Below are 14,224 nucleotides of genomic sequence, written 5' to 3'. Positions count from 1 at the left end.
CTCTAGGTTATTGACAAGAATTCTGGTGGCTGGTGGTATGTGCAGATTGGTGAAAAGGAAGGCTGGGCTCCAGCATCATACATTGACAAAAGGAAGAAGCCAAATTTAAACAGGCGAACAAGTACTTTGACCAGACCCAAAGTTCCTCCCCCAGCACCTCCCAATAAATCAAAAGACTCTGAAGAAGGAACAGTTGCTGGAACCATATCTTCAGGAGATGCCCAGGACAAGCAAAAGTATGAGGAGCCAGAGTATGATGTGCCTGCCTTTGGTGCTGACTCTGAGTCTGAGCTGAGCCAAGGGGAAGATGGCAGCTTGGAGAGAGGCATGTTCCATCTACTCAAGCCTTCCCCTGTGTCATCCCTCCAAAGGGCAAAATTCCGAGTTGGAGAGTCATCTGAAGATGTAGCACATGAAGAGGAGACCATCTATGAAAATGAAGGCTTCAGGCCATACATAGAAGATGCTCTGTCAAGCAAAGAATCTAGTGGGGACTCTGATTCTCAAAGAAGTTCCTCACTGTCTCTGATCCAAAGAAATTCTCCGTGTTCTGTTTCTCCCAAGTCTTCCCTCCTGAAGCCCAAAAGCGACAAGAGCATTCAGCCAAACCTTGGGAAGCCGCACTACCCCCGGAATGAGGAGACAAAGCCAAGGTCCGCTTCAGACGTTGGTTTAAGTAGCATGCCCAAAACTGGCCTAAAGAGGGATACTGGGGAGGCAGTGTCTAGCAGGGCAAAACCAATGGTGAGACCAAAACCTTTCCTGAACAAAGCAGACTCCCAAAGCCAAGAAAGGATGGACATCAGCACTTTACGTCACCAGCTGAGACCAACTGGACAGCTGAGAGGCGGGCTTAAAGGTTCAAGAAGTGAAGAGTCTGAAAGTCCACCTCGGACAGCTTCTGGAAACCCAGAAGAGTCATTCAGAAGAAGCTCTGCAGATCTCATTCCCACTCATTCCCATGCCATATTCTACTCCAGCCAGCCAAACAAGGCAGAGAATGAAAACAACTCCTCAAAATGTATCTATGTAACTACTGATTCTTACCAGAAAGTTCAAGATTCTGAGATCAGCTTCCCAGCGGGGATAACAGTGGAAGTTCTAGAAAAGCAAACAAGTGGGTGGTGGTATTTGAGATATGGAGACACAGAAGGCTGGGCTCCTTCTCACTATCTGGTACTGTCTGATAACCAACAACGGGAAACCAGTTCAAATGAGGCTAACATCTCAGTGGCCAAGAACAGAAGGAATGAAAACAAATCCAACAGCTTGGAGAAGATAGAGAAGAAGGTCCAAGCACTCAACACCATCAACCAGAGCAAGAGAGCAACACCTCCCATTCCCAGTAAACCACCTGGTGGCTTTTCTAAAACATCTGGGTCTGTCAAATTGCGGAATGGGGTTAGGCAACTAGCAGTGAGGCCACAGTCAGTGTTTGTCTCCCCACCACCCAAGGATAATAACTTGCCTTGTTCCCTGCGTAGGAATGAGTCTCTTACTGCCACAGACCACCTGAGGGCAGTACGCCGCAACTCTTCTTTCAATGCTGCCCAACCTCAGACTAGTGATTCTAAGATAAAGCACACTGATCGGCTGGGTTCTGAGGGGTCTGAGACAAGTTCCTACGTACCTTCTGAGCGCAATGGAATCCCAGTGTCCACAGTCAGGCCCAAGCCCATTGAAAAATCCCAGTTCATTCACAATAACCTTAAGGATATCTACATCTCCATTGCAGATTATGAGGGGGACGAAGAAACTGCTGGATTTCAGGAAGGTGTCTGCATGGAGGTCCTGGAAAGGAACCCAAATGGTTGGTGGTACTGTCAGATCATGGATGGAGGAAAACCTTTTAAAGGCTGGGTGCCCTCGAATTATTTGGAGAAAAAGAATTAGAGTCTTTAAATTCCATTATTTATACTTTTATACTGTGTACATACGGAAGGAAGGGGGGAAATACAATGATTTTATTCCCTTTTTATTCTATCTAATATACAAGGGACTGTTGATCTGACCTTTGCTATGACCAGCAAGTCTGCCGTCTTTGAGGGTGTTTGAAGGAATTGGCTTGTTCAGCAAATATCAAGGAAAAAGGCAGCTGGAACTAATGGCATTCTCTTTCTGTTTTGGTGAAGACTTTCATAATTTTGAGTGCAACGTGGTTCATTATTCCACCATCCTGGTTGTCATAAAAGGAAACCAAATGTGTGCCTTTCACAGTATAGTTTGGACCTGTGCATCCACTTGCGAATGGTGGGGAGTTTGGTGCCAACCTGGACATGTTAAAAAAATCAGCTTGTTCATTTCTTCCACATGGAGTGTTTCCAAGCTGTGGATGCGTCTCCACCACCAGCGGGATATCTTTAAATCAGCAGAGCAAGTGGGGAAACTCAAGAAATCCAGTGTTGGCCCTTGGCTATCACATTCTTGTCTCCAGATTGAAGACTTGGAGCTTTTTCACTGTGCATTGCTAGTACCTGACATTAAGTGCATATTGTCAGTTTCCCCAATGGCATTGGTCATGCTTCTGTCCTGTGGTGATCTCTGTGTCAACTGTTTGGGGAAGGGGGTCAAGTTTTTTTTACTATTATTATTGGAATTAGATGTGTAGTCAAAATTTAATGTGGTTCCTAGGTGTTTGTATGCACACTAAAAATCATGTGTTTGCCACACACCTCTTGTGCAAACTTATTGGTCTCAAAATTTAATGTTTTATTTTGAGGTTCTTCTGAACAACCAATATTGAAAGTACTTTGAAGGGGTTTGTCACATACTTTGCTATCCAGAGCCCCATATTGGACTATGAAGCAGCAAAGTTTCATCTGAATGCAGGGAATATCAGTTGTCTGTAGCTTAAAAGGGGAATCTGCTGTTCCACAAAGCCCCATTTGCTGGCTCATAGACCATCATGGGTTTGGCTCCTTGGCCATCCATAAGCCTTTGCTAGAGGGAAAGGGATTTCTCAAGAACTCTTCCCTTCCTCTTCATTTTGCCCAGGTCAGAATTACCAGGCTTGCTTCCACCAGTGCTTCTGCACAGCTCCTTAAGTTGTGCATGCACTCTGCTCCCATCCCAAAGCCCCATAAGGCTTCTGCTCTTGTGGCCGCACAGTGGCCTCCTGTGGCTTGAAAACCAGGCCAATGAGTCATGTAACACAGTGGTGATGGCTTCTCCAGAGCCATCTGCATGGATCCACCTGCCAGTCCCTTTGGGATGTATTACAAAGAGAAAAACTTAAAGTAGATGAGTTGGCCCTGAGTGGAAGGGATTTGCTTCCACATAACGGGCCTTTGTTTTGCAGGGGCTTTCCATTATTTCCTATGAAGGGAAGCATATATTCATGTTCACAGGGATTGGATCTCTCTATTGTGCATGATGTAAAAACATTTCCTTGCCAGTAGAAGAGAGTGAGGAGTTACTTTTCTGTAAGGAGTAAGGGATACCTTGAAGCCACTGCATCACAGCCAATTGCCCGCTCCAAGTGCTACTTGAGGTGCAGGAGTGTCTATATGTAAACATGGAGCTTCTCCGTGTCCATGCTCTTCCGCATGCCCTTCATTGATAGAGGAGTGATACCCCGTGTGCATCCTCATTGCACATGGTCAGAATCATCCTCATGTGGAAATGAGGCGGACAGTGCCAGTGCAGGAATTGTGCATGCATGTCAGAACGCTCAAAGTGCTTAAGATCAAGAATACTGGGAGTAACAAATTGCATGTGGCAATGCCTCAAATAAAAACATAGCAAGGAGACCCATACAGTTTGTATTTAAGTGTTGTTTCCAGATATGAATGCCCATTCTCAGCCAGCAGAGAAGCATCTGTGTTTACAAAGTTGGGGCAGGGAAGAGAGAAAAAAGCCATGCATTTTACTGTCTGCACAATTGTTTTTAATTTGTATATTTGTGGGATGATTTTTATTTTTGAACCATCTCTGTCCTAAACTTCTTATTTCCCCCTTTTTAAGAGCAAGCAGTAGGAATCACTCTTCTGTTGTATTCACTTGAATGTTACTTTGTGTTGGGAGAGAAGCACCTGATACTTTCAAAACCTGCAAAGCAATTGAATGAGAACACTATTGAGTGGAGAATGTACCTGTTCAAGCACCTGCTCACCTGCACACATGGGCAGTCTCTCCATTTGTTTCTACCCCCCACCATTGATATTTATAATCATGAAACTTCAAAGATAGAACATTTGTGGGAGAGCATGGAAAAAATGAAAAGCCACTGGGGGGGGAAGGCTTGGGTGCAAAGTGTATCCCCCTCCCCGTGGCCTCAAACACCAGCCCTTAAATAAACTTTATAATTGTAAAAAAGGAAACACCGGAAGGCCTTTGCTTAAGAATACCGACTCTCAGATGAGAGTTTGATGTCTCTGTCCTGAGGCCCAGCATTTTGTGTGTCAAGAGAAGAAAACCAGCTGTGTTTGTGTTACTGTGCAAGAATAAATAATATAAATAACTCTTTCATCTTCCAGCAACACTTCATGCCTTCCACTAGGTGAAAGATAAAAGAATGGGAAGATTTGAACGAACTGAATGGATACATTTCTTCCAAAGGATTCAAAATCAAATATATAATGGGGAGATGTTTGGTCTTTGGGAAACATTACATAATTCTCACTTGATTCATCTCTCTTTCTCTTTAAACAAAAATATGGTGTTACTCGTCTTGAATCAATGAGAAATGTTGGGGGAGGGGTTGATTTCTGCAGCTCATGTGCCAATTGTCCTTTCAGTTTGATCTGTTGAGACACCATTAAAGTTTGGCTGCCACCACCTTCCATACTATTGCTTTATATTGGATAAATAAGCATGGAAGAAGGGTTGGCTTGTGTGAAACAGGAAGGGGTGGAGAGGCCTGTGACGCGCTCAGTGGAAGAGCCCATGGGGAGAAGGTCATGATCTACACTGCAAAGTAAAAGGTGTAGGTGTTTTTCCTGAGCTTTTCTTCCTAAGGCCTAGCAGCTCTGCCTCTTAGAAGTTTCTCTTCGTTTTAAAAGTCTGCTGAAACCTTAGCAGCCATTGTTAAAAGAACTGCCAGAGCTGCTGTGAGATTATAAATAGAAGTATTATGTTCTTCTGCTGGACAGTATTAAATAGAGCAAAACCATAAAGTAATCTGCTAGATTGCAGTACTAATAGTAGTGATTTAGCAACTCATATTAATGTTTATGATTTATTTTTTAACAATAATGATAAGGAAGTGGTTCATTATTTTTGAATTAATGCACTTTAACAATTTAAACCAAAATGCAGAAAAAACCAAGTGCATTATTTAAAGGTGCAGTATAAATTGTCATTTTTTTTAAAGTTCACCTATTTATTAAAATAATTTATGATTATTTAAAAATTGTACTATACAGTTTTGTTCTAAAGATGCCATCATCTCCTGGGAAAGCTAAATGTGCAGCTCCCAACTTTTCTACATTGAGCCATTGGACTCTCAAAATACAGTAGATTCAGTTAGCAAGTGTCAACTTTCTGCTAAGGAAAAGGGACATATATTTCAGATTTGGAGAGCAGTGGATCAGCTAGTTATATTCCTTAAACGTATGCAGCCCTGAGTAAATGTGAGGAGCTGATCAGAAGTAGTAATTGAACAATCCCCCATCCCACCACCAGATTCCCTAGATGTCTTCAATATATTCTGCTAGCTTAATGGATGACTGTTGACCATTCTCCAGTCCTATGTGCAGAAGATCGCTGTCTGCTAAATTGATCTAAATATGCTTTCACAAAGTCCTCCTGAGGACATACGCCTTTCTTGCTGCATATTAAGCATGTGGCTTGTCTACTGCTCTTTCAGTAAGGGAAACTGCTACCCACAAAAAATATATATATATATCAATTTGCTATCAATATGATACAGGGCAGGCATGGCATCTGTAAGCCCTGTTTTCTTGCGGAGGTCTCCTATTTATGAGATCAGTTTGCTCATCAATAATTACTGAAAGATGTATACAAATACTTGAGGAGTAGGATCTATTGTGCATAAAAAAAGAAAGCAATATTCAGTTGCCCAACAGAGGCGGTCCAGTAGCCAATATCATAATATACTTTATGTGATTACGGTGATGAGGTTCTGAGCAAGTAGCAAAGTTAACTTCTGAGCTGCTCTCAGCTTTGCATCTACTTGCTCTTCCTGATGTTGTGCTTTCTGCAACACACACACAAATATATTTGTGTGCTTGTGCACACAAGATCTAGCTTGTGCATGCACACGTGTTGGACAAGCTTGGAGGCGATTTCATGATGTATGAAAGGGGTGGAATAAAGGACACTAGAAAGCACCTTTAGTCAGTTTCACTGTTACTGGTATGCAATTTACGTTTCCCACCTTAGCTGATAGGTCATATCTAGGAAACTTTTTCGGAACTGGAAAATTAAATGCAGCACCAGGCCTATTCACAATTACTTGTGACAAGTCTTCATGATCTCACTGCACAAACACTATAGTCCCATTCAAATGCTTGTAAAATACCTGCAGCATTTTGGTGGGGGAAAGTATTTTGTACTTCTAAAAACTCATCAAAAATCAAGTTGCAATTTAGTAATAATTGTATTTTCAGAGTTAACTAATTCACTTTTTTAATTCTCCAGGGAGCTACTGAATAAAATATTTTGAAGTCGGAGTGCCCTCTTGTGGAAGGAGGGATGGCTTTCTAGTTATTTTCCTGATTATTTGAGATTACCTTGGTCATCCATGCTTTCCCAAAAAAAAATATATGTGAAATGGGAATGATTGAGATAGCAAAAGTTAAAAAACAACAACCAATCATCTTTTTTTCCAAACAAAAAACCCAAAAATTTGAAACTTTTTTGTTCTGCTGTATACTGCAACTTTAATAATAATGAGCACTTCTGAGTTCGTTATTGCGGTTTTATATAATGCCTGAAAAGATACTCTTCCTGTTTTGTTTTGTTTTTTAATTCTAGTGAACACTATTTCTCTTTGACTCTTCCTGCATATACCTGTTGCCTATTGCAATTTCTTTCAAGCTGAGACTTAAGTTTATTTCTCAAAAAGCTGATGAGGTAGCAAACCTGTGTCTGCAATGGATGCTTCCATGCTTGAATGATCCACCACATCCACAAACTTACCTGCATAGGCCAGGTAAGGTGTAGCCTTGAAGTCATTTCCTTAACATTTTGTTTTCTGTATGCAGGAATTCTTCTTTTGTTTTTTGTTCTTGTTCCGTTTTGTTTTTCTGAGGCAGGTCTTGCAATCAGATCTTTCCCTATCTGCAGTCTGAAGTGATTCAGTTCAGATAAAGGTTTACCACCTGGCTGTTTCTTGAGAACTAGGCCTCACTGAAAATTTGAATGCCTGGTTAACATATATCAAAATATCAATTTGGAGCCACCTGGGCTCATGTGAGGGACTTTTACCAGCCAAGAATTTGACTACAGCTGCCGCCCACCACACCGCTCCCAGCCATATCACTAACTGCTTGTGAAAGTTCCATATTTCTGAACTGTTTTGCTATGTAACATTGAGCTGATATGGGGAGGGGTGCTGCTGAAGGAAACCATGGGCGTAAAGTTCCTTGCACTGATGGAACTAGCTTCAAACCCTTTTTGGATTCTGGCCCAACTTTCCAGTGATTGAAGTCCTTGTCAAAACAGTTCCTCTGTGCGAAAAAAAATATAGCACTTACTCCTTAACACATCTACAGGGAATTAAGTCCCATTGACTCCAGTACAAGTGTTACTTAGGGTCATAGCCCCAATTGAATACAAAATAATTTGGGTGGGACTTCTTTAAAATGCTCATTTGTACAGGTAACTGGCAAGGAACATTACAGACTGGCTAATTCAGGACTAGATTCTGAGGTAGGCGAACAAGTGCATCTGTGTTTCAAGTTTACAATGCAGTAGCAACGTCTGCATTTGTCTCTGATGATGAGCAATTTCCAAAAAAGTTTCTTTCAGTAGCAACACTGAACATTTTGACGAAGGCATTATAGAATTGTTTGTTTAAACTACTTTCAAATATTAGTGTGGCATATTTTATTGTAAAATTATACTCATTGCTTTTCTCTGTTTAGAAATGTGTTAACGTGCTTTCTATCATTTATGAGAAACCGAAGGGAATCTGGGTTAAACATACATTATTTTCATACTACTAGCATTTACAGAATAGAAATACTAGTATTTAAGTTTAGCTAGTTTGTTCATTTACATTTTTCTCATGTGTATGTGTGTGTTGTTGGGTTTTGGTTTTTGGGTTATGTCCCCCCTCCCTTTTTTTTGCATTTTCAAGATAAAATCCAGTTGGAGGATATGTGCAATATTGAAAGAGATTAAACAGGCCCCTCATCCAGGACTTAAAAGTGGAACGCACAGTGTGATTTTTAAAAGTCTTGTCATTATCCAGTCATGCACTCTTGGGGGGGAGGGGAATGAGGAATGAGAGGAAGGGAACCATTGAGAAAAAGAGAGGAGGCAGCAGAAAATTTCTGGTATAAATGGATTGTAAGTGTGAATTTACAGTGGTGGCTGAGTGCAGTAGTGGTTACACAAGTGCATCACAAATAGAAGTGTGACTTGTTTGTGTGTGTTAGTGACTGTTCAACACCCTTTTTCTTTCTAATACTCATTTTTTCTTCCTTACAAAATTCAGTTTGTTCAGCTAAGGCTGCTTTCTTATACTCGCCTAGGAGGAAGTCCCATGCAAGTCAGTGAGGCTTACTTCCGTGTAGACATGTATAGGATTGTGCGGCTGGGTGCTTTTAGTTAGCATGGAATACATGCTGGAGCTTGGAATGGATGTGTTGAGGGGGGAAATCACTCATGAGACAACATGAGGATTAATTGTATGCTTGAAGCACAGCATGTCAAATCAGTCTCTACCTCGTGATCCCTTAGTGCTCCATGCCTTTCAGAATCAGGCCATTTGCAAGAAAAGATGTGCTTGTTGGTGCATGCCCTGCTGTATCTCTTTCCGCTGATAAGAACAGGAAAGGTTCCTATCTTTAGCAGCCCAAGATCAGGCTTTTCAACTTTGTGATGGGCACTTGTTCTCAAATACTCAAGCCTTTGAACTCACGATGAGGCAGTTCCACAGCAATATCGCTTAAATGTTCATGAAAATAAAATGCTCTTTCAGCGCATTCCATGGGCATAGCCAGGCTTTTTGTTAGGGGGGCAGAACCTCAGTTTGCTATGCCCCCCCGGCTATGCCCATGGCGCATTCCTATATATGCCTATTTGGAGTGAAGCCTTATTGTGTTCTATGGGACTTACTCCCAGATCCCAGTGGATCTTGTGCAGGAGCATTATTTGGTGATTTTTACACCTCCCGTGTTCTTAAAAGAAAAAAGAAAAAAGCAACTGTGTCCAGGAAAGCAACATAAATTTGCATTTGGCATCAGGAGACCCTGGTTCTTGTCTCAGTGTTTAGTTTCATGAAATTTGAACTCTATGCGTGCACACACAAAGTTGGCAGGAAGAACTACACTGCTGACTTTAATACATTTTAAATCACAACTGGATTTTTGCTGCTAAATAGTCATAATCCATCTGCCATAATCCAAGCCTCCTTTTTGAGACTCTAGGCATACACGTTTGCAGCTAAATCAGGGGTACTGTACATAAACTAAGCATTTAGCAGGTACGGATTGGGAGAGCTGAAGGTTGTTTTTTTTTGTAAATATGTGCTTTTTTTAAGGATGTGGGTATTTTTAAATTTTTAATTTTTGTAGATGTGTAGAGATCATTGACAAATACACGGAAAACTCATTAGGTCCTAAAGTGATCTCATGGGCTTTATGTCCTTGCTTCAAGGTTCCTGTTAGCGTCTCGGTCAATTCCTTTACCATATCTGTTCACAGGTTGTTGTTATTTTTAATTTTGATTTTTGTGATATTTGAATCAAGTACTGTACATGTGACCTTGCCCAGCATCCTTGGAGGTCAGTAATTGGAGCTCCCTGAGCCAGCCCTTCAATTGCTGTTGCTCAAGTCTCCACAGCACTGTATAGAGCCTTCTGGAATAACAATTTAAGAGATCCCTCTTTTACTTTTTAAAAGGGGTCTTTAAAAAATAATAATAATAATGGTGAGTGCTTGAGTATGCATGTGTGCATGTTAAAGTAGAAGTGGGGGTGTCTGGTGGGGTTTGTATCCTTGAAGGTATTGCAAGCCTGCTTTGAGTAAGACTCCTATTTGGAATCAGGTTTCTGTTTTCAGGGTTTTCTCCTCCTAAGTTGTGATAAGATCTCTTAGGCTCAACATGACCAAGTAAAAGTGGGTCCCTTTCAGTCTAGGTTTACAGGGTGGGCTGGCCCCACACAGCAGTATTTTAGATGGTTGATGAGTGCAATTTTCCCTTTCTTTAAAACCAAATTGACTGAAAGTTTCACACTGTCGTTTTAACACATTTTCCTTGTGCAACATAACAGCCACTATTGTCCTGCGCTGAGACTCCTGTTTGCTATTAAACCAAATTGGCTGGGCCGGGGAGGCTGTAATCTTTTGGTAACAGTCAAAAGAGGTAACTGGATTATGACTGAAGAATAGATTGGATCTCCATTTTTTTTTTTTTAAAAAGGAACATATATATATATTTATGCCTGGTCTGACATTCTGGGTGCTTTTTGTGTTTTAGTGCATGAACATACATCACTGCTCTGTGTTTCATCTGTGTCTCCCATTATTGCCAAAAGTTCAGATTCACTTATTGCAACATATGAATCTGTATCCTGAAGTTCGTAATCTGAAGCAGTAATGTTTTCTATATCAAGTAGTCTAGAGGTTCATGAAATGACTGGAGCTGGCATGACAGCATAGTCAAGTTGTGTTTTTAAGCTGGCTTTAATCCAAGTGGCTCTACTTCACTTAAACAGCCAATTGTTGATGAGAAATGAAAGAGGGAGCCAACCGGTGATCTCATTTTTGCAGCATTTTAAAACTTGCCATCTCAGCATTTTTGGTTTGGCAAAGCTTCACCTATACCTTTTGAGCCAGAACTTTATTGGGGATTGCGTGCAACAAGTTCTAACTGCAGCCTTTTACTATGCAAAAAGTTAACTGGAGAGTTGTTTATGAGTTTGAAATTTAGAGACTTGTGCAGAAAACCAAAAGCAGGCAGCAAATTACTGTTTTGCCTGAAATCTAAAAAAAGAGTAATCAGTAAAAAGGATTAAGGTTTCCTTTTTGCAAGAAACAGTCAGGACAGTGAAGCAGAATTTGAATGCCTTGTGATTGTTACCAATCTTCCAAGTAGTTGATATTGAGTATTGTTCTTTCAATGACCCTCTTGAAATGGTTATTTAACATAAAGGTGAATGTAATTGTCAAAAGTCTGAGAGAGTATGTTGGTGAGGAGACGATGTAGGATGTGTGGTTGGTTCTTGGGCTGTGTGATAGAGATGGGGAGCGGAGTTTGCTTTTGGTTTTGTTTGGCTTGTTTTTTGAGAAGGTTTATTATTATTATTATTGAAGTTGGATTGGTTACTGTTGGGAGAGCAAGTTGAAGAGTGAATCTTTTTTTGTGGTTGGATTTGTTATAAGAAAGAATCCAGGAGGGAATCAAACTTTGGAGAAAGAGAAGATAAAGAGTCCTATGATAGATTTGGGTAGTCCTTGTCCATTTATTTTTCCTCTAGCGAAGCTTTTCAAACAGTTGAATGTTAAGTACTGTTAACAAAATATTGGGGGGGGGGGTTAGTCCACCCCTAGATGACCACTATTGTTAAAAGTTGCATGTGACCTTTAGTGGATCTCTAATAAATATGGAATAGAAAAAAGCAGAAGATAAACAAAACTAGCTGTTGCATTTTACTGTTATTGTGCTTGTTATCAAAGATGACAGTGAGTTTATAGGAAGAATATAAATCTGTTTGCATAGTAAAATGGTTTCTGCAAAAGGTTGTTGGCCACATTCACAAAAATCATTTGGGGCAAGTATTAGTTTTGTTTAAATCATCTCACAGCAGAGAACAACTATGGTGAAATTACCTTAGCTCACATCACCATTTCTTTAATAGTGACTGGGGAAACACAGTTAACCTTTAAAATATCACATTAGTAGTCTCTGTACAAAACAGACACAACAAAGGATGACACCTGTTTGATCTAACTTGGTCCCCTCTTAAACTGATTTTGGAATGTCCCAGCCATAAAATTCACAAGAGGAAACTAAAGGTTATATGCAGTAAATTACCTTCTTATAGTTAAACAAAAAAATCTATGTGAATATTCAGTCTGGTGCCCACTGGGGTTAGTAAAGTGGGAGTCATGATGGCAGTGCAGTCAGAAGGTGGCCTGGTAGTCAAAGTCAGAGTGGTTTTATGATCACAACTCATCTGATAATGATTTATGGTCCCACTCTTGAGATCTTCAAATTCTGAAATTCTACAGGTTTGTCCCTCTTTGTTATGGCAACTGGAGCTTCTGAAATGTGATTTGGAAGAAGGTATTGTACTGTTGCAGTTGTTACCAATGTAAATGTAGATCCATCCAGGTGGAGCATTTTATATCTAGGTATTATAAGGAGATTTTATGAGTTCTTGGCATTGGAATTTGAGAGGTGAGTGCTGCACTGGATTCTTGCATAGACTCATGGGGAAATGCTGTCAGATCAAATAGTTGTCATCTATATACTTGACTAAAAGACTCTAAGGCATATAGCTCCATATTCAGTTTTTCCCCTCACCAGCAACCATGTGCTATTAATGATTCTTGATAAACTGATCCCTAAAAATAGAAACTAAATCTTTGTACATGTTTTGGCCCAACAGTCCTCTATTTTATGGCTCTCTCTGCTATAGGCTCCTTGTGCTCACTTCAGTCTTGTTGGAATCTGTGTGCCTTAGATGATGGCATAGCAGAGTGACCATGGAAACAGCAGATCATTTTTTGAAATTCCATCTGGTCTGCCTTTGTACTAATATTAGGCTGAATCGGAACCCCTGACTAGGAAAATGTCCGTGTGATGTGCAAGATTCTATACAGCGAAAACAGTTCTAAGTGTGTATAGCTTGTCAATATACAGTTGAGGCTCAAGTTTTCACTTTGGCTAATGATGCTTTTTATAAGCACCATGTGGGCAACATGCAAAGGGAGATGTGTTCTCCTAAGATCCCTTACTATGTCTCAGAACATGTTGGGGCACAACTCTTCAGATCCTGTGAAGCAGCACAAAACAGAGTTGTACTCACCACTCTTAGCCATTGTGGAGCAGATATCCTTGGGTCTACGCAGTGCTTACACTTGGAAGGGAATTGAGGAATATTGCCACTCTAAGCGCACTCTCATATGGGGACACATACTAGTTATTAGTCAGAGGCTTTTTATGTTTGTTTTAGGGACTGCCAAGAGAGACTAGGCTGCAGCCTGTTTTACTCCCAGGTTTTTGCAATGTGAAACCACAATATAATATTCAATGTCTCAGGCAGAGAGGACTTGATAACTAACCGTACCTCACAGTCATCTCCCAGTTTACTCATTGCTTGGACCAAAGGTGGTGCTAATAATATGAACTTTAATTTTTATATTTATGTTGTTGTTGTTGTTGGGTTTTGAGTGTGTATGTGTTAAATCAATGATGCAAGTGTCCTGTTAAACTAAAAAGATCTTACCCAGGGCATCAGGCACTTCAAAAACCCACAAAATACCTTTGGGATTCAGACATTGTACATTTGGAGAAGGGTAAAGGATACTCTTATCTTCAAATGCTTGCAAATTGTAAGTTGTTGCTTTTTAAATTTCCATTTGTTTACATGGTCTCTTCTATGTCCTATGAAAAAATAATAAAGTTTTTGATCTTTTTAATTGTGTTCCAATTGTTGCTTAGTTTCTTTTTATTGAGTTTGTATTTTATTTATTGTATTGTAGTTCATAAAAAATTATATGCCACATGATTTTAAGAAGAAGAAAGAAAAAGAAATGCCAAAGCAGTTAAAATTGGCGTCCCTGGAGTGTAGGCTTCAACAACCAACCTTTATTTCTGCCAACAGCTGAATATGCAGCTTTCTACTGTAGCTTCTTGTCTGCACAGCATATCTTGTCCTTCCTTGCAAGGACAACAGAGGTCCCTTATGGACAGAATGATCAGCATCCTCACAAAACTAAATTCCCAATAATCTTTTTTTTTTTTAAAGAAGTACTTACGTTGGCCTTGCTGTACCCATGAAACTAAAGGAGGTAAGGAAATAACAAATTATCATGGAGGTATAAATATGGAAAGGAAACTATTAAGGCAGAAAAGGTAGAAATCCTTA

The 14,224-nt window shown here is 40.3% G+C and overlaps 1 protein-coding gene across 16 annotated transcripts in view; it reads left to right on the top strand.

Annotated features, from left to right (window-relative positions):
* SH3PXD2A (SH3 and PX domains 2A) overlaps nucleotides 1–13,780 on the top strand; it is a 254,016-nt gene extending 240,236 nt beyond the window's left edge. For all 16 annotated transcript variants that reach the window (XM_083616497.1, XM_083616500.1, XM_083616498.1 and 13 more), the window contains one exon: nucleotides 7–13,780. In XM_083616497.1, coding sequence (XP_083472623.1) covers nucleotides 7–1,893 — 1,887 coding nt within the window. In that variant the 3' untranslated portion in view covers nucleotides 1,894–13,780. The remainder of the gene's footprint in view (nucleotides 1–6) is intronic.
* The last annotated feature ends 444 nt before the right edge of the window (nucleotides 13,781–14,224 follow it).

Source organism: Podarcis filfolensis (assembly GCF_964270895.1).
Source record: "Podarcis filfolensis genome assembly, chromosome: 5".
NCBI lineage: Eukaryota > Metazoa > Chordata > Lepidosauria > Squamata > Lacertidae > Podarcis > Podarcis filfolensis.
The sequence above is the reverse complement of the archived record's forward strand: the minus strand, read 5'-3'. Positions and strand labels throughout refer to the sequence as shown.